At 32.1% G+C, this 24,848-nt stretch overlaps 1 protein-coding gene across 1 annotated transcript; it reads left to right on the forward strand.

Annotated features, from left to right (window-relative positions):
• Positions 1-1,975: 1,975 nt before the first annotated feature.
• On the forward strand, positions 1,976-19,126 carry LOC134713710 (ficolin-1-A-like). The gene is made up of 6 exons (XM_063575000.1): positions 1,976-2,329; positions 5,194-5,290; positions 6,316-6,449; positions 7,768-7,864; positions 11,019-11,186; positions 18,880-19,126. Exons 1-6 carry the CDS (start codon positions 2,009-2,011, stop codon positions 19,080-19,082), a joined length of 1,020 nt encoding a protein of 339 aa, XP_063431070.1. The 5' UTR covers positions 1,976-2,008; the 3' UTR covers positions 19,083-19,126.
• Positions 19,127-24,848: the final 5,722 nt, after the last annotated feature.

The following is a 24,848-nucleotide window of genomic DNA, read 5'->3' on the forward strand; positions in this document are numbered from 1 at the left end:
TTTTTTACGATTTGATCAATATGCATTAATGTATTTCTTTTAAATCATGGCATTTAAAAGTAAGATCGTGTTCTGCAATTTGACAAAAAGGATCATTTGCAACGTTATGCGGTAGCATTATGCTGTCGTTTTCATTTATATATAATTCATTATCCGATTTACGTTATTTGGACTTTTTTAATTAATTTTATAAATACTTGCCCCACTAAAATAAAGCGCTAGTCATGAATAATCGAAATGAAAAATGACCACAACAGCTGTAAACCGAGTATTCAAAAATTAGTTATAGGAATTCAAATAGCTTGAATTGATTTTGCTGGAAACATTTGATACATTTGTTTAACTTTACTTTACGCTGATAGCTTTTTTTTCGGTTCCTGTAGAAAAAGTTTGTTAAAGCGTCCAGTTAATTTGCTAATCCGAAGAGGATCCTCCATAAATCATACTTTGAATATCAGAAAAAAATATTTTAAAAGAGTTAATATACTCATTATCTATATAAAATTAAGCAACATGAATGCTCATGAAAATACTGAGTTTTGTGCTCTACGATTCGCACTCGTTTTGTTAATGCAACTAAACATTTGATAATGAGTCTCATTCGATGATACCAAATATTCATTTAACAATCAAATAAATATAAAATGTCGAAAATCAGGGTGGATGATGACAAAATTTAAATACTGGACCGTTCTCATCATCTTAATTATGTCATTTCCTTAAAGAATATATCATTCTCAATTTAGGATTGAAGGGTCAAAAACAAATTTCCAAATTACACTTCTGGATTAGTCAATAACATAAACTATTAACCATGTCAGGCTCTTTGTATTTGAATGCCTTCACATATGCTCATCAACATAATATTTGATAATAGAAACACCCTAAAGAGCTTATTGAACAAACAAACAAATAACAAAGGTAAAACTGAATCCAGAAAAGGAATCAGAGCTTTGTATGCATTTATAAAAAGTGGTATTTTGGGGTTTTAATTGAATTTATATTTTGATTGATTTAAATTAAAGTATCCCATATGTGATGATGACTCATCTTGTTGAAACAATTGTTACAAACTACAAATTGAGTTGTTCATTGTCAATCAATATCTTCTCATGGAATGTGGTTTACCAAGTTAAGAATATGACAGCTGTTATCCATTCGTTTGATAGATTTGAGCTTTTGAGTTTTGACATTTAATTAGAGACTTTCCGTTTTGAGTTTTTCTCGGAGTTCAATATTTTTGTGATTTTACTATTTACAATAACAATGTTAGAGACCGATCGTTCTTCAAGGAATCGTCGAGTATCAAGTATTTAATATTTGGTATAACATGGTGTACTTTATCAGAATGTATCTCATTTTAACACTTTACGACGAGAAAAGTCTACACGATTTCATTGTAATGATTGTTTCAATGTAAAGTTTGATGATACATTTCTTATATAAGAATAGTTATTATTCTAAGATGTCGAGCGTCTTTTTTTTTTTCACTCTCATTTTCTGTTCACCTTTATTTTTTTTTTATTTTGTACCCATGATACATTCAAATTTCCTAATACTATTTCAATACAAAACGGCGGAACAGTATCAGAGGTATAAGACTCACTGTGATGCAACTTATTCTTTCAAAGGAAAAGTATCGAAACATACAATACAATAGCAAATAAGTCAAAAGGTATATACAATGTATAAGCCATGTACGTCACTTTAATTGTTCGAAGCAATTTTGATAGACAGTAAGGGCTACTCAGAGTGACGAATCTGGACCTAGTTATCAATCTACGTTTGTAGTATTATGATTACAATTATACAGTTATGCATTCTCGGTTGGATAATTGTGACAACGATACTCTGAAGTATTTTGCAAAAAAATTATCACATGCATGTTGACAAAAATCAATTTCAAAAATCGATGAAAGGTTTTAAAGCTTGAAACACACATTGTAGCATTCATAATTTTGAAAATATTGTTTTAAGAATATGGACGATATAAAATCTCTCTAACAACATGTTATTAGGTATTGGACAATTGTTGCTACTTTTAGCTGACATGCTTCTAGTGTTCACAGACCAATGCAAATCTGGAATTTTTCATGTAAACCCAGACAAGACTGACACAAAACTCAATGGATACAGGATTCGTACAATTGAAAATATATCCCCAAGGGCGTGTTTTGACAAATGTATACGGATACCAAGATGTCATTCTTACAACTATAACCGACGTATTTTACGATGCGACCTGAACTATCAACCAACATTTGTCTCTTCAAGTAACTTCTTGAACGAGGTTGGGTTTATTTATGTGGAAGTCGGTCGTTACAGAGGGGTAAATATAATATTAAAAGTGCTATTTGTTAGCGATATAAGACATCTGTGGAAGAGTTCTACACATTGTATATATAGATATTCCAAAATGCAAAGACTTGTAGGAGCATATTAATTAAAGTTTTATATAGACATAGGAAGATGTGGGTCAATGAGATAACTCGCCATCTCAGTCACTATTTGTGAAAATGTAAACTGATATAGGTCATAGTTCGGCCTTCAACTTGGCTCACACCGAACAGCAAGCTATTAAGGGCACCAAAGCATTACTAGTGTAAAACCATTCAAACAAGAAAAATCAAAAGTTTAATATATATATATTCATAATAAAAAAAAGAGAAACACTTATGAACCACATCACCAGACGACATTTACTAAACATTATATTCCTGACTTCGAACAGATGCATGCAATTGCAGCTGTTTAAGACGTTTCAATGGTACCAAATCTGAAGAAGTAGTGTTGCATCACAACACAGATGCTTTTTGTTATCTATTAATCATGTGTTTCTTAGTCTAATATGTTCTCCTATTTATTTGTATTGTAGTCCTGAAATATTATGTTGTCATTTCAATGTTATATTTAACTTTGCCATTAACTTGCGAGGTTTGGCATGCCACAACACCAGGTTCAACCCACCATTTTTATACCCCTTTAAAAATGCCCTGTACCAAGTCAGGAAGATGGCCATTGTTATATTATTGTTCGTTTCTGTGTGTGTTGCATTTTAACGTTGTGTCGTTTGTTTTCTCTTATTTTTGAGATATTAAGATAAGACGTGGCACGGTACTTGTTTATCCCAAATTCATGTATTTGGTTTTGATGTTATATTTGTTATTCTTGTGGTATTTTGTCTGATGCTTGGTCCGTTTCGGTGTTGTGACGTTGTTCTCCTCTTATATTTAATGCGTTTCCCTCGGTTTTAGTTTGTTATCCCGATTTTGTTTTTGTCCATGGATTTATGAGTTTTGAACAGCGGTATACTGCCTTTATTTATAGACATACTATAAAATATCAATTGAAATGGCTTAACTAAATCTAAAGACGTCGTAACACAAATGAACAAAAACTGAACGAATATTTTTTCTATGATACAATGTGAATACAAAGTTAATAAAAATAAGGGAGGAATAAGTAAAGTAAACGTATATATATGCATTGTTATTTGTTAACAAAAGAAAAAGCAGAAAAACAAATTGCGCATTGAAATATAGATATTATACTAAATACTAATAAGGACATTCTATTTTTAATGATTCTTCTTTTAATTTTGACATTTCATAATTGTTGAAATTTCAAGATGTTAGTTCCATTAATGGATTTATTTTTGTTAGTGTTGACCATTATCCACTTCCAACTCGATGTTTCTCACTTTCAACTTGATGTGTTTTTACTTTTCAATTGACAGATATCAGTTCAAACTATGAGATTTTAACTTGGAAATAGAAATGTTAACAACAGAATGACTCGACTTGTCTTTCTGAGTTAAAAAAGGGTTAAATTTTTTGTAGTTTTGTAAATTTTAAAGGTAGAAAAAACTACATCTTTGCCAATGCATATAGATAAAAAAAATGTTAACCCTTTCCCATTCAGGCATTTAAGAAATTTACACATCGAAAAGACAATAACGAATTTCACTTGAATATTGCATTCGCAGTGTCAATATTTGACTCATATGAAATAAAAAGGTCGACAATTCTAAAAAAAATTTGCTTTGAAAGTATTTCTTCTTTTTTATGCCAATTGGTGTCTTTCCAAAGTCACGTTACTTGTGAAAAAAAGCCAAATCCATGTAGATACAAATTATTGCACTAATATAGTATAGTTTCGGTGAACAAACAATGTTCAAAGTCTGTTACAGACAGACAAGTAGTCAAAATGGTATAAAAAAGAGGAAACACATGATATATGCCTTGAAATAATTATGTATTTTAATAACATCTATTTCAACTTAAGTTAGCTTAAACAAAATCGGAATATTTTAGTGGTTTTAATTTGTTTCTTTAATAAATTCAGTTAGCGATGGTTCACTCGGAATCCTGTATTTCAGTAGTGTACATGTTAGAACTTTCAATTTATCCAGGAGCCTCTGGCCTTTGTTAGTATTGTATTGTTTTAATTTTAGTCTCTTGTGTACAATTTGGAAATTAGTATGGCGTTCATTATCACTGAACTAGTATATATTTGTTAAGGGGCCAGCTGAAGGACGACTCCGGTGCAGGAATTTCTCGCTACATTGAAGACCTGTTGGTGACCTTCTGCTGTTGTGGGTTTTTTTTATGGTCGGGTTGTTGTCTCTTTGACACATTCCCCATTTCCATTCTCAATTTTATATGAGTATATTGAAAATATAATAAAAGAAAAACAACAAGTGAAACCGCGAGCTACTGCTCACTGATGATACCCCCGCCGCAATTGGATAATATAAATAGTGTAAAAATATGCAAGTGTTCGGTAAACAGGAAGTTGTCGAGTGATGAATCTAAAAACGCATCACACGGTATACCTGACTTAGATAAACCCTGAAACCAAATTTCAGAAATCCTTGTTTTGTAGTTCCTGAGAAAAATGCGACGAAAAATATTCATGGGACGGACGGACTGACTGACGGACTGACGGAAGGACAGACAGAGGTAAAACAGTATACCCCCCTTTTTTAAAGCGGGGGTATAAAAACTATTTCTTTAATTTAACTGAAAAACAGAATCCATGAAATGGTGCGGACGGTTACAACTATACTTGATGTTAATGGTTTTCCTTTACAAGGACTCACCAGTGTCATTCGTAATTAAAAAAAACGGTTGCAAAACTAGCTGAGATACGAATTTGTACTGTTGTAAATATATCTATCATTTTTCATATCAGAACCCCATGTATGACACATGTCTGAACAATCCCTGTAAACCTGCAGAAATATGCGAAGAGACAATGAATGGAAGCGAATTTTGCGTCAAAGAACAAGGTAACACAAATTTTTATCAAAGTTTGCTCCTGTTTTTTCTTATCTTTTTTTCAAGTATTCAGAATCCTCTGCTTTTATCTATATTGTCTTAATCCGCTAACCCTTACTTTTCTTTTCATTATTGCATGGAAATTAAAAATCCTTGTTTGAAAATCTTACAAAATCCATATTTTTTTAATGTTTTTGAAAGAAAAAAAGGTGCCAAAGGTAAAAGAATGCAATCCTTTAGAGATACTAATTTCCCGCAATTTTACAGCCGAAAAATTAAGACTTAGACAGATCGTGCTTATTCGATTGAACATGCCTGGGTGGTTTTTTTTTACATTTTCTTTTTTGTTGATATGAAATCATATACCATCGGTATTCTACAGTACACACACTTTACTGGTACATTAAAACACTTCCATTCATGAAACGATTATACGTTTTAGTAGGTTATTCATTTTTTTTAAATTTGAGTCAATATGGTGAATATGGATCTGACAGCTAATGCCCCTTTAGTTTTGACAACAATCACTATGACAATTATCTACAAGAATCAAATGGCGTTTATGTATTCATAAATAGGTAACTTTTCAACCTTTATCAATGAGCATGTAACGTGTATCGTACAATCAGCTTTAAACGGTTAATTTTTTCCCTTGTTTTACAATTTTCGTTTTTACAGAATATCTATATCGCTCTTTTATATATAAGTGCCTATAAATAGCAGCACATGACATACAAATCTATTTCTTATATATGATATATATATAATAATACATGGCAAAATCCGTATCGCATGCTGTATCACCCCAAGAAACCAATTTCAGTCCATTGGGTACAATTATACTATTGTTTTTTATAAGTATATATTAATATTATGATAAATACAAATATATATTCCTTTTAGTATTTGATTACGATGTAATATTTGTTCGTTGTAATCATATCATATACTTATAACTGATTTAGAAACTCCTACCATATACCTATTACTGATTTAGAAACTCACAGTCCTTAACAAGTATTTTATTTAATTTTAGAATTTCTGGAAGACGATTGTACTACCTTAAAAAAAAACCACACACATTTAGACAGTGGAGTTTATACAATATACCCATCTAAGACTGCAGAGGGGCTACAGGTGTTTTGCAACATGACGAACGGCGGTTGGACGGTATTGTTAACAAATAATCAAAAAAGAAATATATAAATATAATAGATGAATAGTAGAAAACGTCCAAATCTTCTCAGAAATAGTAATCTTTGAAACCATTGAATAGAGATGGCGGGTAACTCTTAAAAAATTACAGTTACAAAAAATCAAAATTGGTATTTTTGGGAGAAAGATTTTTTTATGATTTGCTTTGATTACGAAGCATCCAGTTACGTGTGTCAATTAACTACTTATTAAAAGAGATGTGTTCGTTAATAATTACTTTATTAAACTAAAAAAACACGTACGGGGTTAATGGCACATGCAGATCAAGGAAGGAGGCGAGGATCCCGGGTCTCTCTTTTAGGCGAAAATTCTGATTAATTAGTCAGATATGGAATCACTAAAGCATGAATGGAGCGGGCTCCCATTAAGTGCAGTCACAGACATATACTTCCCCCTTTTTTACTTCTGAAATTTTCTGGATACTCCACTGAAGGCATAAAAATGTACACATACAATTTAAACAAGAACCTCAGCATTCCATAAACTTGTTTGACATTAAAACTTACATATATTTTAACGGTGCTTATTTCAAAGCATAAAACTAGGTTTTTATTATAAAATAGTGCTCACAAATTTCACAACAGAAAACATGCCAATTAAAAAAAAACGACAACAAGCAAAGATAATAATGTACAGAAACATAGAAAAAAGGGAAAGAACCGAATCTGAAACAGTAGATATTATATATTAAGTTCTCGAAACATGAGCCTTATCAAACGCTTTGGTGCGTGCAGATGTTCCTGAATGTGTTTTCCAAATAAGTGACAATCGTTTCCTTGCTCATGACAGTGATCCGCTACGACAAATGGATAATATACGTGGTCATCACACACGTACATGTATATTCATTAACTGTCAGCATAAGCAGAATGTCGTCTCCAAAAAAGATCTGGATGAGAAACGCGAGATTTAAAATAACTGATTACAGTACTGAAGATAATTGATCAATGTGCTTTCACGAAGCTGCATATACAAATGAAAAGTGCATATTGTGAAAATTACAGTCACGAAATATCGATATGTGCATCTGATGCTCCCATAGAGCACTCATTCCAAAGACTGTAAAACTGGCATATGCTGCTTCTCCGCTGAGTATGTGGCGCCAGGGGGTAAGAGCAAGACCGGTAGACTGGGAAAACAGACATACGATAAATACATTCTATTGTAAAAATAAATGTACCATTAAATAAAAAATGACAAGTTTTATTTGTTTTTGAAGATGGTTAAATAGTTAATATTATTGTGTATCATGATAAGACAAATGTATGTTTAGATTATTCAACGAAGAGTAGACGGAAGTGAAAATTTTCAAAGGAACTGGTTAGAGTATGAAAATGGGTTTGGTGATCTTCGAAATGAATTTTGGTTGGGTAGGTATTGTTAAGAATTCTCTTTTTTTTCAATTTGATAAAAGTTGTTTTAAGATCTTTTGAGTTAAGCGTAAAGTAGTAGTGAATTACAAATATGTATATATATAAGCCCAGCATGGGTTCGAATCCCCGCGAGGGAAAAACAAAAAAAAATATCAGCACAAGAATGTCTGTCTTCTCTTAAACATATGAAGAACTCTAAAGCATCTGGTATAAATGAATTCACTGTTGAGTTTATAAAAAAAATTTGGAATGATATTAAATTACCACTAGTAAGATGTTTAAATGAGGCTTTAGAATATGGAAAGTTTTCTATCACTTAAAGACAGGGACTCATTACCTGTATACCAAACAAGGGTAAGTCAAAGTTTTATCTAAAGAACTGGCGACCTATCACACTGCTGTGTGTAGACTATAACATAGCTACAGCCAGTCTAGCAAATATATTCAAAAAGGTCTTGGTAAACACAATTATTCAAACACAAAAAGGTTTTCTTAAAGGTAGGTATATTGGCGATTTATTGTCGAGCCTTCGACTTTTGTCGAAAAAGCGAGACTAAGCGATCCTACATTCCGTCGTCGTCGGTGTCGTCGGCGGCGTCAACAAATATTCACTCTGTGGTTAAAGTTTTTGAACTTTTAATAACTTTCTTAAACTAAACTGGATTAATTCCAACATGGACAGAAGCTTGTTTATGATCATAAGATAGTATCCAGAAGTAAACTGTAAAAATAAAGTTCAATTTTTTCTATATTTTACTTATAAATGGACTTAGTTTTTTTCTGCGGGGAAACATTACATTCACTCAGTGGTTAAAGTTTTTAAAATTTAAATAACTTTCTTAAATTATCCTGGGTTTATACCAAACATGGACAGAAGCTTGTTTATGATCAAAAGATAATATACAGAAGTAAATTGTGTAAAAAAATAAATTCGTTTTTTCCGTATTTTACTTTTAAATGGACTTAGATTTTCTGCCAAGAAACAACACATTCACACTGTGGTTAAATTTTTAAAAAAAATAATAACTTTCTTATACTACTTTTAATGTGTACCAAACTTAGACAGAAGCTTGTTTATGATTTACAGCTAGTATTTAGAAGGAAATTTCTGCAGTTAAAGTTTTTAAACATTTATTAGATTCATAAACTATACCTGGATTTTTACCAAACTTGGACAGAAGCTTCTTACAATCGAAAGATAGTATCAAGAGGAAAAATTTTATTGATTTTTTTCCTCTTTTTTGTTGAGCCTGTGATTTTCAGCAAAAGTAGGCGAGACACTGGGTTCCGCGGAACCCTTACAAATTTTTTATGATCTGATGGAAAAGATGGAAGAAGACGACATTCCAGGACTTTTACTTTTATTCGATTTTGAATTACAAGGGGTATTTTTGGCAAATACCCCTTGTAAGCATGATATAATTGTTTAATAAATTTTACACTTCAGTCAAGAAGGTTTACTTTATTTAGCAGAAAATGCTTATCCATTTTGGCATGATATCCTGGTGAATTTTTCCAAGTTGAAAAATAAGCTTAAAGCTGAAAAAAAATACTGAAATTTGTACCCAGTCCATATGACTGAATCCGAACATCAAAATGGTTTGAAAGATTTTGAGGTTCAAATATGATGAAAATAGTATATATTCTTCATTAATGATCTTATGTCAGATAATAATACATTATTCTCATATGATGAATTTTAAAAAAAGTATGATACCAATGCTAATTTTGTAGAATTTTTTAGTATTTTAAGTGCGATTCCAAAGAGATGAAAAAGTATAATAATAGTTTAAAACTGAAATTTTTTGAAAATGAATAATAAATAAAGTTAAAAAGGAACTAAAATTATTTTTGGAGGATAATAAAGTGATATCTTTATCTTCTCGTGAAAAAGGGGAAAGAGATTTAAATATGCAGATTGAGGATTGGAATGCTTTTTATTCCATACCTTCATTATAACCAGAAACTCTTTTTTGCAAAACTTTCAATAGAAGATTGTTCATAGGATTCTACCATGTAATTCATTTTTATTGAAATGTAAATTAAAAGACACTGAACTTTGTATTTTTTGTTCAAAAATTAATGAAAATATTTTCCACATTTTTTGGGAATGTAATGTTAAACAGATATATTGTGTTAATGAGGGGTACTTGCGAAAAATAAAAATACCAGTCGAGAGAATGTTAAATTTCGCGAGCCGCAACGCATTGATGATCGTGACGTTACAAGCGTCCAGTCGGATAGAGTATTTTATACAAATATATCATGCTTACAAGGGGTATTTGCCAAAAATACCGGTTGAGAGGTACAAATTTCCAGAGCCGATAGGCGAGGGAAATTTGATTACCTCGAAACCGGTATTTTTGGCAAACACCCCTTGTAAGCATGATATAATTGTTTAATTCCACCGAATGTTCCACTTTAGTGAGTTTATTATAATCCAGTATCATATGGAATTTCTACTTGGATGTATATTGTTTGTATAACGTGACGGTACCCATTTTGACAGTTTTTTCACCTACGTTTTTTTATGATCAAGAAAAAAAATGTCCATACTATGTTTATTTTGTAGCACTATCCTTCTTTATTGTATAGGTACACCAATTTTATTTTTAAGCCATATTGAGTCATAAAAAATGTTTGTATCAACCTCCAAACTATCCATGGTTCTGTAATGAGGAGTACCCAAATTACATCCATGCTTAAATTCACATCGTCAAAAGTCTAATAACCGAGCTTTTGTTTAATTTCTTCAAATATGTTGAACAATTGGATATTTTTCCATGCTTACTCTTCATATTTTACGAAATGGATACTTATAATATATTGTATTTGCTAATTTTAGACATGTTTTGCAGTTCAGAGAAGTCTATATGGACACGTTTGAGGGAATCGGACACGTTACGGGGGAGGACACGCACGTTTCTAAGTGTTACATATATAGTATATAAGATTTTCGAATTGCATGTGGTAAAATCCATTTATTTCCTTCGAGGTATCTTACTGTAATGATTTGTAAGTTTATTAAGTACAGCTTATTAAAGATAATGATGGGATAAGTTTTATATTTTTCTCTTTTTTTAAATACCTTCCGAAAAGCGTTTTTAAGTATGACTTCTGTTCGTGTATCCGCTTATTTTTCTTTATCCAGGAAACAAATACTTACACATGCTAACAAGCAAAGGGTCATTTAAACTGCGGGTGGAACTGGTCTATAGCAACGGCAATAACTATTATATAGAATACAGTACATTTGAAGTGGCTGATGCAACATTACGATATACTTTAACAGTCAGAAATGGACACAGCGGAAATTTAGGTAGGTCAGATTGGACTCCTTTATCAGTGGCGGATCCGAGGGGGGACTCCTTTTTGTCGATCAATGCATTTGAATGGGAGCATTTAGTTGGAACCCCCCCCCCCCCTTTACTTTGGGTTGGGACCCCCTTTTTAAAATGGCTGGATCCACACCTGTTCCTATATGTAAGTCCAAGGCATATGATACAAATATCATAAAGGACGCAATCCAAAGTAACTAGACCAGCCTATTGCATTGGCCTTTCTGAAAAAATAATATCACATTTTTACAAACCTTTTTTTATACAAACTATACCATATATTGTTACATCCATCATGATGTTTGTTTTAAAACATGCTTTACTGATTATACGGGGTAAATGCAGTTACAGTCTTGCTGTTATTAATTGATTCCTAACCCTTAACAAAAAAAAATAAGTGGTATGATTGCTATTGAGACAAATTCCATCAGAGACTAAATGACGAGGAAGTTAAGGACTATATGTCACCGTACATCCTTTAACAAAAAGGAAAAACACATACCGCCTAAAAAGCTACATAAGTCCTCGAAATGACGAATGTCAAAAAATTTGAAAAAGAAAAATAACAGCCTGATTTGTGTAAAAAAAATAACCGAAATCATGATAGGAAATACTAGATCTGGTGTACTAAAGAAATATTGACACCGAATGTTTGTGGTGCAACATCGTGGCCACAAGTTAACAATTTTTTTTTCTGTGACGTATTAAATTTATATTAAGATCCAGTTTGTTACATCTTGTGATCAATTTTATTTGGCAGTCGCCAATGGCAGTCAGCAGGGTTAAAGAACATCAGTTGTTCGACCTGTTAGTCAAATGCGTTTTGTTTTAAATATACTTTTTCACTTTGTTGGTCTTTTGGAAAATGTTGTTTGTGCTGTTTTTAGACCCTTCTACAACGAAATTTCTTTGACATGCACACGTATAAAAATTGCGGTTTTTATCCAATGCAATCATAGGTTTGAACGTAGTTTTCAATTTAGACTCGTTTATATATATTTTTTGTTTGGGCATGTATCATATTTTCCCTCCGGTTTATATGATCCGTTCATCCTATATTGACTCTTAAATTCAAGAGTCAATCTTAAATTGAGAGTAAATTATATGGCCTTCCAAATACCGTTTCGATCCCTAACATCACTAAAGAGACATATATTGTCGAAATCTAGATCTGGTGTACTAAAGAAATATTGACACCGAATGTTTGTGGTGCAACATCGTGGCCACAAGTTAACAATTTTTTTTTTCTGTGACGTATTAAATTTATATTAAGATCCAGTTTGTTACATCTTGTGATCAATTTTATTTGGCAGTCGGCAATGGCAGTCAGCAGGGTTAAAGAACATCAGTTGTTCGACCTGTTAGTCAAATGCGTTTTGTTTAAATATACTTTTTCACTTTGTTTGTCTTTTGGAATATGTTGTTTGTGCTGTTTTTAGACCCTTCTACAACGAAATTTGTTTGACATGCACACGTATAAAAATTGCGGTTTTTATCCAACGCAATCATAGGTTTGAACGTAGTTTCCAATTTAGACTCGTTTATATATATATATATTTACAATACAACACAACAACGAACTAGAAAAAAACAGTTGAAAAGGCTAAACTCATTAGATTGATACAAATAGAATTACATCTTACAAAAATACAGAGTTGAATTGCACGTGGCCTGCTACTTGTATATCCCAACAACCAAACACTAAGTACAGATCTGATAGTACTCACAATTAACATAACAAAAATCATGCATCTAAGACTAAATGATTTTGTTTTCAATCGACATTCATTTGCAATTGCTACATGTTAGTCAAGATAAGGCAGACTTAACTGTATCTGTTGTATACTTAAAAATGTTGAGACCTATTTTGATTTGTGCATAATACAAGAAATGAGTGTGAAACAGCAACCCAAATTCCTTAGTGCACGTTTAGAAATCCATCGAGTAGTTTTGAAGAAATTAATGTTTAAATAAAATTGAGAATGGAAATGGGGAATGTGTCAAAGAAACAACAACCCGACCATAGAAAAAACAACAGCAGAAGGTCACCAACCGGTCTTCAATGTAGCGAGAAATTCCCGCACCCGGAGGCGTCCTTAAGCTGGCCCCTAAACAAATATATACTAGTTCAGTGATAATGAACGCCATACTAATTTCCGAATTGTACACAAGAAACTAAAATTAAAATAATACAAGACTAACAAAGACCACAGGCTCCTGACTTAGGACAGTCGCAAAAATGCGGCGGGGTTAAACATGTTTGTGAGATCTCAACCCTCACCCTATAAATACAGCCAATGTAGAAAAGTAAACGCAAACCGATACACACATTAAAATTCAGTTTAAGAGAAGTCCGAGTCTGATGTCAGAAGATGTAACCAAAGAAAATAAACAAAATGACAATAATACATAAATAACAACAGACTACTAGCAGTTAACTGACATGCCAGCTCCATACTTCAGTTAAACTGACTGAAAGATTATGATTTCATCATATGACCATCAGGCACAATCCTTCCCGTAAGGGGTTAAGGTTGCAGTCTTGTAATTGACTGCTCCATAGGCTTACATGTTAAACAGCTGATCTTTGAAAATAAAAAAATAAAAAATGCTACATAGAAAAAAAATTTCATGTTCATATCATGCATGTACTAATGTGAAATTGTGATTTAATCGAAAAAAAAGAGGGTGTTGCCACGAAGAATAAAAAGTTACGCAATCCTGAAGTCAAAACATTTTTTTTCTACTTTCTGTTTGCTATTTTTACTAGGCCGCACCACTTCCAGTAAACATGATATCCTTCCACTTTCCTGGATTGATATCCCCAAAAGATGCAAGATTTTTTTTAAAGTCTATATATATGTTTCAATTCAGCATAAACCTATAATCAAACAGAAAAAATTGAGTTCAGAAAAAAAATCAGAAAAAAATGCACTATTTTGTTTCCCTCCATGTTTTGACATGCACCGGAAATTAGAGTTGTAATACAAGACTGGTACCTATAACATTCATGAAATGTCTTAAAAAAATAATTCATTTACTTAGTTTCATTAAGTAGCCATATTTGAACATAAAAAGTGCCATTATTAGAACTGTTTGGCTATATTAATGAAAATAACCCCACTATTTAAGCAGTACCCCTTTCTGAAAACAGGCAAAATTTGGAAATCAGTCATGTCTTCTAAATGATCTGTAAATCTCATTCTAGTCTATCTTCATGAATGTTTTTCTATTATTTGGATACTGTGGAGCTAGAAAAGTATTCTAATCTATTATTTTTATTTTTTTCCTCCTGTTTAAATGAACCACATTCAATAGTTTACCCCTCCCCCTTTTTTCAATGAAATCTACCCAAGTGGGCCTCTTGTTTAAGTCAAAATTGAAAAACTACCCAAAACTTTTTCATATTGAAGAATTTGCTACAATACAACTATCTGGACACAAGAAAGACCATACCTTTCTCTTGTTTGACTATACTGGTCTTTATACATGCCTACTATATCATGGTTTTTAGACTGTACTTGACCCACCAATGCATATAAAATTTGAAATAAAATTCAAGAAAAAACAAAATGAATACTCATGTGAGTGTTTTTGGTTAGAATATTGATTACTTGTCACACCTAATCACAAAAATCCATGTCATGATGAATAGTTTTAGAAAAATTCTACCTTTTAAACAAATTTTTAACCCAAATATGGAAATTTCAATTAATCATGCAGTGCCGCAGACAGGAAATGAAGTATAGACTCATGAAAAATGAACATTTTATGAAAATCTTTTCACCAAAAGTTCATTTTATACATATTCTACCTAAATGTCAACAATTGAGCCATGAAAATAATAACCCTAAAGAAAAAACAGTACTTTTGTATGTAGCTGTCTCTTCAACTTTGCTCTTATTTTGAATAAAACTGTGCTACTAAAAATTGCATCATAAGAAGAAGATTTCATTGAGAAAAAAAATCTTTCTATGTTCTTTTTAATTGAAAATCATGTATGTAATACCATCAAAATCTCAATTTGCCTCAAACTGTTGTGCTTTATATCTATTAATACTTTTGAATGGTGTCTAGTATGAAAATGCATAATTATTACATAATTTCAGTTTTTTCAGTGTAACTTGATACCCCATAATTTTTTTCTCTTAAAAAGTTCTTAAATCATGATGTTTTATCATTCTGGGCACACATAAGTCCACATGAACTACTTCCTTGCAGTGAACATATGAAAAAATTACCCTATGCAGGTTGCAGTCTTGTAATTGACTGCTCCATAGGCTTACATGTTAAACAGCTGATCTTTGAAAATAAAAAAATAAAAAATGCTACATAGAAAAAAAATTTCATGTTCATATCATGCATGTACTAATGTGAAATTGTGATTTAATCGAAAAAAAAGAGGGTGTTGCCACGAAGAATAAAAAGTTACGCAATCCTGAAGTCAAAACATTTTTTTTCTACTTTCTGTTTGCTATTTTTACTAGGCCGCACCACTTCCAGTAAACATGATATCCTTCCACTTTCCTGGATTGATATCCCCAAAAGATGCAAGATTTTTTTTAAAGTCTATATATATGTTTCAATTCAGCATAAACCTATAATCAAACAGAAAAAATTGAGTTCAGAAAAAAAATCAGAAAAAAATGCACTATTTTGTTTCCCTCCATGTTTTGACATGCACCGGAAATTAGAGTTGTAATACAAGACTGGTACCTATAACATTCATGAAATGTCTTAAAAAAATAATTCATTTACTTAGTTTCATTAAGTAGCCATATTTGAACATAAAAAGTGCCATTATTAGAACTGTTTGGCTATATTAATGAAAATAACCCCACTATTTAAGCAGTACCCCTTTCTGAAAACAGGCAAAATTTGGAAATCAGTCATGTCTTCTAAATGATCTGTAAATCTCATTCTAGTCTATCTTCATGAATGTTTTTCTATTATTTGGATACTGTGGAGCTAGAAAAGTATTCTAATCTATTATTTTTATTTTTTTCCTCCTGTTTAAATGAACCACATTCAATAGTTTACCCCTCCCCCTTTTTTCAATGAAATCTACCCAAGTGGGCCTCTTGTTTAAGTCAAAATTGAAAAACTACCCAAAACTTTTTCATATTGAAGAATTTGCTACAATACAACTATCTGGACACAAGAAAGACCATACCTTTCTCTTGTTTGACTATACTGGTCTTTATACATGCCTACTATATCATGGTTTTTAGACTGTACTTGACCCACCAATGCATATAAAATTTGAAATAAAATTCAAGAAAAAACAAAATGAATACTCATGTGAGTGTTTTTGGTTAGAATATTGATTACTTGTCACACCTAATCACAAAAATCCATGTCATGATGAATAGTTTTAGAAAAATTCTACCTTTTAAACAAATTTTTAACCCAAATATGGAAATTTCAATTAATCATGCAGTGCCGCAGACAGGAAATGAAGTATAGACTCATGAAAAATGAACATTTTATGAAAATCTTTTCACCAAAAGTTCATTTTATACATATTCTACCTAAATGTCAACAATTGAGCCATGAAAATAATAACCCTAAAGAAAAAACAGTACTTTTGTATGTAGCTGTCTCTTCAACTTTGCTCTTATTTTGAATAAAACTGTGCTACTAAAAATTGCATCATAAGAAGAAGATTTCATTGAGAAAAAAAATCTTTCTATGTTCTTTTTAATTGAAAATCATGTATGTAATACCATCAAAATCTCAATTTGCCTCAAACTGTTGTGCTTTATATCTATTAATACTTTTGAATGGTGTCTAGTATGAAAATGCATAATTATTACATAATTTCAGTTTTTTCAGTGTAACTTGATACCCCATAATTTTTTTCTCTTAAAAAGTTCTTAAATCATGATGTTTTATCATTCTGGGCACACATAAGTCCACATGAACTACTTCCTTGCAGTGAACATATGAAAAAATTACCCTATGCAGGTTGCAGTCTTGTAATTGACTGCTCCATAGGCTTACATGTTAAACAGCTGATCTTTGAAAATAAAAAAATAAAAAATGCTACATAGAAAAAAAATTTCATGTTCATATCATGCATGTACTAATGTGAAATTGTGATTTAATCGAAAAAAAAGAGGGTGTTGCCACGAAGAATAAAAAGTTACGCAATCCTGAAGTCAAAACATTTTTTTTCTACTTTCTGTTTGCTATTTTTACTAGGCCGCACCACTTCCAGTAAACATGATATCCTTCCACTTTCCTGGATTGATATCCCCAAAAGATGCAAGATTTTTTTTAAAGTCTATATATATGTTTCAATTCAGCATAAACCTATAATCAAACAGAAAAAATTGAGTTCAGAAAAAAAATCAGAAAAAAATGCACTATTTTGTTTCCCTCCATGTTTTGACATGCACCGGAAATTAGAGTTGTAATACAAGACTGGTACCTTAAGTATCATACCATCATAACATATATGAGAAAAACATTACTCGTGTCATGCCAACAACTGTTTTTTGAATAAATGTGTTTCGTTCCGATGCACAGACCCTATAAGTGAATCAATATTAACGCTAAAATATGCAATCTTTAATGACCTGATAACAGTATCGTAACTATATTCCTTCTTAATAAGTCTATTCAAAGTTTTTTTTTAGTTTTTGAGGTGAATACTGACACCTTTGTGTATTATAAAGAATATTTCCCTAGAAAATTGGAATTGAAATACCTGAACGTATAAGAAGCGGTGCATTACGTTTGCGCGCATTACCATTACATTTGCGCGCAAAAATCATTACGTTTGCGCGCAGCTTTCCATTACATTTGCGCGCATTTTTTTTGGCAGGTAAACTTAGGTAAACTCAGGTATACAGGTAATAATGCTTATTTATCTATTAATTTGTTCAATTATTTATAAGTATCAGTACCCCTTCCGTTAGTCTTAGTATGTTGTCTCTTTGACACATTCACCATTTCCATTCAATCAGTAATTTTTTAGGGAAAATACAGGCAATAATGCTTATTTATCTATTAATTTGTTCAATTTTTTACAAGTATCAGTACCCCTTCCTTTAGTATAAGTCTCATAAGGCAGGGAAAAAAGAGATACAACCGCAAATTTTTCGATTTTTAGACACAATTCATAAAGTCAAATGTGTATGCAAAATTTTAAGAAAATCCGTGACATAGGCTAGCCCATTCATGACTCATTCATATAATATTGTAACTTGACCTTAAGCTATAACGGAGTTTTTACTTGCTTTTAGAATTCAATATAAACAGTATATAATTTGACTAATAAACAAACTATTTTTAAAATTAACAATTGATTAATATGAAAATACAAAACAAAATATAGTTATTTATAACTTAATATATTTTTTATTTATATTTTTACCTGAAAAACGTAAAATATTTTAATCCCCAAATGCGCGCAAACGTAGTGCGCCCATAAGAAGTCTGCATGTTAAGCTATATTTACGAATGATGTCCTTATACCGATTAAAGACTGTTGGTTGGAGTAAGAAAATTCTGACTGTAGTGCTACCTTAAAGAAGTGAAGAGCTGCATTGTTATACTGTGTGCATTACATAATCACATACATTTGATTTATATGGCTTGCCAATTTCTTCTTTTATAAAATTGTATGCACAGAAGAAAGGAAATTGAAATGTCTTATGAAAATTGCAGGAAACTGGCTGCCTTATAACAATGGAAAAAACTTTTCGACCTATGACCGGGAAAACTCTTGTATGTGTGCAGCTTCTTATAATGGGTGGTGGCACGACTGCTGTGCGTATGTATTTTTAAACGATGACTTCGGTGACAGATTGCAATGGGGAAGCGGCACATACTTTCATCAATCACAAATGATGATACAAAGAACAACGTAACATCAAGGATTCAATCTGGTGAAAATAAAGATTTGTTAAATGAAACAATGTGTGTTGTCCTTATATATAGGAAGACTTTAAAGAGTATCGTGACACTTCTTAAATTAAAAAGAAGCAAATTAAGGCTAAATTAGTTTATATATGTAAATCGATTAGATAGATCCAGATTAAAGTTGTAACCAACAGTAGCAAGACACTGTTAGCGTCTCCTGCTTTGCATACATCACCTACCATATTAATTCATACAAAGTAAGAATATCTCAACCAAAACCGAGCAAATAAAATACAGATCAGACGCATATATACTTGTATCAAAAAATGTAAGTCAAAAAAGTTGTCGCTAGTGAGTTCAAGGAGACTGTAAACCTTTGTAGTGTCTACTGCAGTTGCTCTTCCTTCTATCTAGTTTTAGCAGGTTTTTTTTGTAGGTATCCCGTACATGTGTATGCAGTCCGTTTTGGATGAACATTCTTGAGCGTAACGTTTTAACTTAGATATGTTATTTCTGGGAAATGGTTTGTTTCAGAAATAATTGATGTAAGATATTATAATATCTCGAAATTGACAATAAGGGTCGTTTGAAAACAAAACTTTACGACAAAAGAGATGATTTCAGCTTTCCAATTGTGAACTTTCCATTTCTAAGTAGCAACATTCCAGCAGCACCTGCATACGGGGTATATATCTCCCAATTGATACGATATTCCCATGCTTGCATTTCCTATCATGATTTTCTTGATAGAGGGTTGCTGCTCACAAGGAAGCTATTAAACCAAGAGTTCCAAATGGTGAAGTTGAAATCATCCCTTCGTAAATTTTACGGACGCCATCACGAGTTGGTTGACCGTTATGGAGTAAAAGAGGGACTAAAGATACCAAAGGGACAGTCAAACTCATAAATCTAAAACAAACTGACAACGCCATGGCTAAAAATGAAAAAGACAAACAGAAAAACAATAGTACACATGACACAACATAGAAAACTTAAGAATAAACAACACGAACCCCACCAAAAACTAGGGGTGATCTCAGGTGCTCCGGAAGGGTAAGCAGATCCTGCTCCACATGCGGCACCCGTCGTGTTGCTTATGTGATTACAAATCCGGTAAATAGTCTAATTCGGTAGGTCAAATTCATGAAAGGGAAGGGGATTGTAGTTACGACGTGAGGAACATATCCGATATCATTTGTAAAATGGTTATTCCATAACGGTCAACCAACTCGTAATGGCGTCCGTAAAATTTACGAAGAGATGATTTCAACTTCACCATTTGGAACTCTCTATCAAGAAAATCATGATAGGAAATGCAAGCACGGGAATATCGTATCAATTGAGAGATATATACCCCGTATGCAGGTGCTGCTGGAATGTTGCTACTTAGAAATGGAAAGTTCACAATTGGAAAGCTGAAATCATCTCTTTTGTCGTAAAGTTTTGTCTTCAACCGACCCTCATTGTCAATTTCTAGATGTAAGTAAAGATATGAAGCTGACTTAACTGTATCTGTAGTATCCTTTATCTCCAATTCGATGGGATAGATGCGTTCCACATAGTCACCAAATTTTGAATTGTTTAGTGAAAGAACGTCATCTATATAGCGGAAAGTAGAGTTAAAGGATATTGCTAACTTCTTATCTTTCTTCCTAAGAAGTTCCTGCATGAAGTCAGCCTCATAATAATAAAGAAACAAGTCAGCAAGTAGAGGGGCACAGTTTGTTCCCATTGGGATGCCGACAGTCTGTTGAAAAAACACGTCCTTCGAACGTAACAAATATGTTGTCAATCAAGAAATCAAGCATCTTGATAATATCGGTTTCAGAAAAATTTTTGTAACCGTTTCACAAATGATATGTGATTTGTTCCTTACGTCGTAACTACAATCCCCTTCCTTTTCATGAATGTGACCTACCGAATTAGACTATATACCGGAATTATCATCACATAAGCAACACGACGGGTGCCACATGTGGAGCAGAATCTGATTACCCTTCCGGAGCACCTAAGATCACTCCTAGTTTTTGGTGGGATTCGTGTTGTTTATTCTTTAGTTTTCTATGTTGTATCATGTGTTCTATTGTTTTTCTGTTTGTCTTTTTCATTTTTAGCCATGGCGTTGTCAGTTTGTTTTAGATTTATGAGTTTTACTGTCCCTTTGGTATCTTTCTTCCCTCTTTTATTAAAGTTTTAACATTGGCAGGCATACTGTTTGCGATTATTTTTGCCTGAGCGATAGTGAGAGCTAAAATAACACGAATATAATGCCTACCCATCTTAGAATTACAATAAAGTATAGCTTGCATCAATTATTTCGATTCTGATTAGGACAATTAAGGTTATTTCTATGTCCGAAGTGTAGAGCATTTGTGTAGGCGCTTTCATGAAACTTCTTTTTTTGTTTGTTAACAAGCATACGACTGGCAATGTGATTGTATTAAAAAGGGGATTTTTGAACATCCAGTATGAACGGTTGTCGTTTCTAGGTCAAATATGTCAATTTCGAATTGCAACACATTACAGTCATAATAAATGAATTAATAACAACATGTGCATCATTTAATCGTTTGGAAGTGTTTTACTTTCAGTTCTTTATTCTGTAGTTGTCAATTTACGCATGTGCAAACAAATTTTATTGGATTTAGACCATGGTTTTATTCACAAAGCGAAAGAAGCACGTCATATTAGAATAACAATAAGGAAATTGAAATTCTCTCATTTATCATGGGTTTTAGTTTAAAATCATCCATTCGATTCAATATAAAAACAAACAGTTAAAATGCATGTGCCGGTGCTTTTCTTTCCTTAATTCGAATTCAGAAAGCAACAATAAGTACTAACAAGGTGAACAAAATAAGAATGTCTCAAAATGGATAGTAAAATAACTAGAACAAATAAAACTATAGCTAAAAGAAAATAGAAAGAAATAAAAAAAATACAATAAACTAACGACTAAATAGAAAACTAACCACTGAGTTTATTTGAAAAGAAACAGTAACCAGGTTTTATCAGATGCGGTTTCTGCTTCAACAATGACACACGTTATCATAAAAACTATGAAATTAAATTATTAAACACATTTGATGATAACGAAGCAGGGATAGTGGATTACTAAAATGGTAAATTTTGACACCGATCTTCGGTGGCCAATTTTATACAATTTTCAAAGAGATGGTTGCCAATTTTACCATTCTGGGTGTACGTAATTATGATCTATAAGTGTAACATAAAGTGTAATGGTTGTAATCCCTGATTACTTCTATTGATCTTGTGAAATTCCTGTTTTAATTCTGCTTCAAAGAAATCAAGCGATCTGAAAGTGCACACAGTTCAGTCGAATTCTGTCGCAATCGGGGATAAAACGACTGTTTTGTGGAAACGAAGATCATAACATATCGGATGTAATCAGTGACAAAGATAGTTTAGTAACGGCCAATCAGCTCATATTATATAGATATAGGAAGATGTGGTGTGAGTGCCAATGAGACAACTCTCCATCAAAATAACAATTTAAAAAAGTAAACCATTATAGGTCAATGTACGGCCTTCAACACGGAGCCTTGGTTCACACTGAACAACAAGCTATAAAGGGCCCCAAAATTACTAGTGTAAAACCATTCAAACGGGGAAAACCAACGGTCTAATCTATATCAAAAAACGAGAAACATATATGGGTCATTTTCAAAAAATGTCGAATTTTGAAATTGAAAAATTATTAAAAGTTTCTTATTCAAACAACCCTCTACATAAGCAAATCAAAACAAACAGTACTTTAAGAACAACATATTAAAAGATGCAATCTTAATGATGTCAAACAAGAATATGTTGAAACATTTTTTGATCGGTGGTACATTATTTTGTCTCCTGTTACCATTTTCAAAAGAAATTTTGGGTTATTAAGAAAAGGTTTAGATAAAATGTTAAGCTTGTTTTACGTAGTCAATTAGATGGTTTTCAAGAGAATAAACTTCAATATATATTCATTCTGTAATATAATAGATTATTTGTCCATTTTCCAGGTTGTACTGAAAAATGCCTCTAACAATTGGTTTTCAAAGGTTGTAAAAATTACCACCAGTATAAATGCAAGTCTAAGATATCAATTCATATTGTTCATCATTTTTTCACCCTTTCAAATAAACCCAACATCAAGTAAATTCCTCATAAGTTAGTTTACTTTTCTCTGTATTTCATTGGTAACAGGAACGTACGTTTCTGATATATCACTATATAAAAGTCTATCCTGTTACCTTTTTGTCTATCCTGTTACCGATATCAGTATTGCACCTGCGAATTCTTAATAAGAAGATTAAGACGTTATAACCTTAAGATGAGTTCAAACAACGAAATATTTTATTCGTTTTGCACCTACATGTTAAGATAAAAAAATTAACGACGTTTTTGTCTACAATTGTCTATCCTGTTACTGTAACCATAGCAACTATAGTAACAGGATAGACACATTTCATCGTTTTTGATTGCTGTTGTGAAAAAACTACTCCCTTTGGTTAAGTGATTATGTTTTTCTATTGTGAATTTGGTTTCCAACACGTATTTGCACTTTTTACAAGTATACTGTTGGTGTAATTAATCAAAATTGGTGGTAACAGCACAGACATGAAAAAAAGTACGCTCTTTTTTTCACTAAATGTCTTCAAATTTCCTTTCTCTACACTGTCGTTCTAGAAACGAGGCGTTTTAAATGTAAAGATTACTTTGCACTTTTGAGATCAACACTGACTGATTCAATATTCATAGGGAGAATAATTTAACGGCTGATTTAAGTAGCGGTAACAGGAAAGACATGAACCTCCTGTACGCTGATTCAATTTAGTGTGTAGATAATATGTTAAATACAATGATAAAGAAGCTACGATTTTTCGTTAGAGTAATATTTAACGTTCTTAAAAAGTCCTTTTTGTAGATATCAAGGCGATCAGAAAATCGCAAAAAAATCATTTGAAATGTGTTTTTCTGACACTGTACGCAGACAAATACCTTCAAAATCGGTCTTAAATGCAGTTTAATCTTATCAAAATAGATGTAAGGTGTGTTTATTATTAATGTTCTGAATCACAAATCCGACAAGCTTTCATTAAAACCATTACAACTGAAATTTCCATTTTTTTGAAAATGACCCATATATTACATAAACAAACGACAACTACTGTACATCAGATTCCTGTTATTTCCGTTAAACGTTCAAAATGTTCACTAAGAACCCTAACCTGAACAGCTTCTTTGTAAGCAGCTGCTTTATCAACGGAAAAGTTAAAGTAACCTTGAGCTCTAAAATATCGTATAACTTTGAAGATATATACTACAGGCGCTACAGGAATGATGCTAAATAGAAATAGTAAGGTCGTAAAATTTGAAAAAGGAAATCATCTTTTTTGTCGTAAAGGTTTACTTTAAATCAACCATCATTGTCGTTTTCATAAAGTTAGACAAGTTAAAAGCAGATTTAACTGTATCTGTTGTATTCTTTATTTGAAATAGGGTAGATGCGTGCAAGATAGTCTACAAACCTTTTAAGTGAAAGGGCATTGTAATCAGAGCAGAAGTTGAAGTTATAATTATTTACTTACTTAGTCCTTGCTATGCCTTATGTCACATAGGGCAAGGACAAGTTTCCTCCACTCTTCTCGGTTGTTTGATTTTCTTTCAACTGTGACACCTAATGTATCCTCTTTCCTTTAGTTTATTTTCTATGGTGCGTCTTTGTGTTTTTTTAGGTCGGCCTTGTTTTTCGTTTCTCTCTGGTGTCAATC

This window comes from Mytilus trossulus, chromosome 4 (assembly GCF_036588685.1).
Source record: "Mytilus trossulus isolate FHL-02 chromosome 4, PNRI_Mtr1.1.1.hap1, whole genome shotgun sequence".
Lineage (NCBI taxonomy): Eukaryota > Metazoa > Mollusca > Bivalvia > Mytilida > Mytilidae > Mytilus > Mytilus trossulus.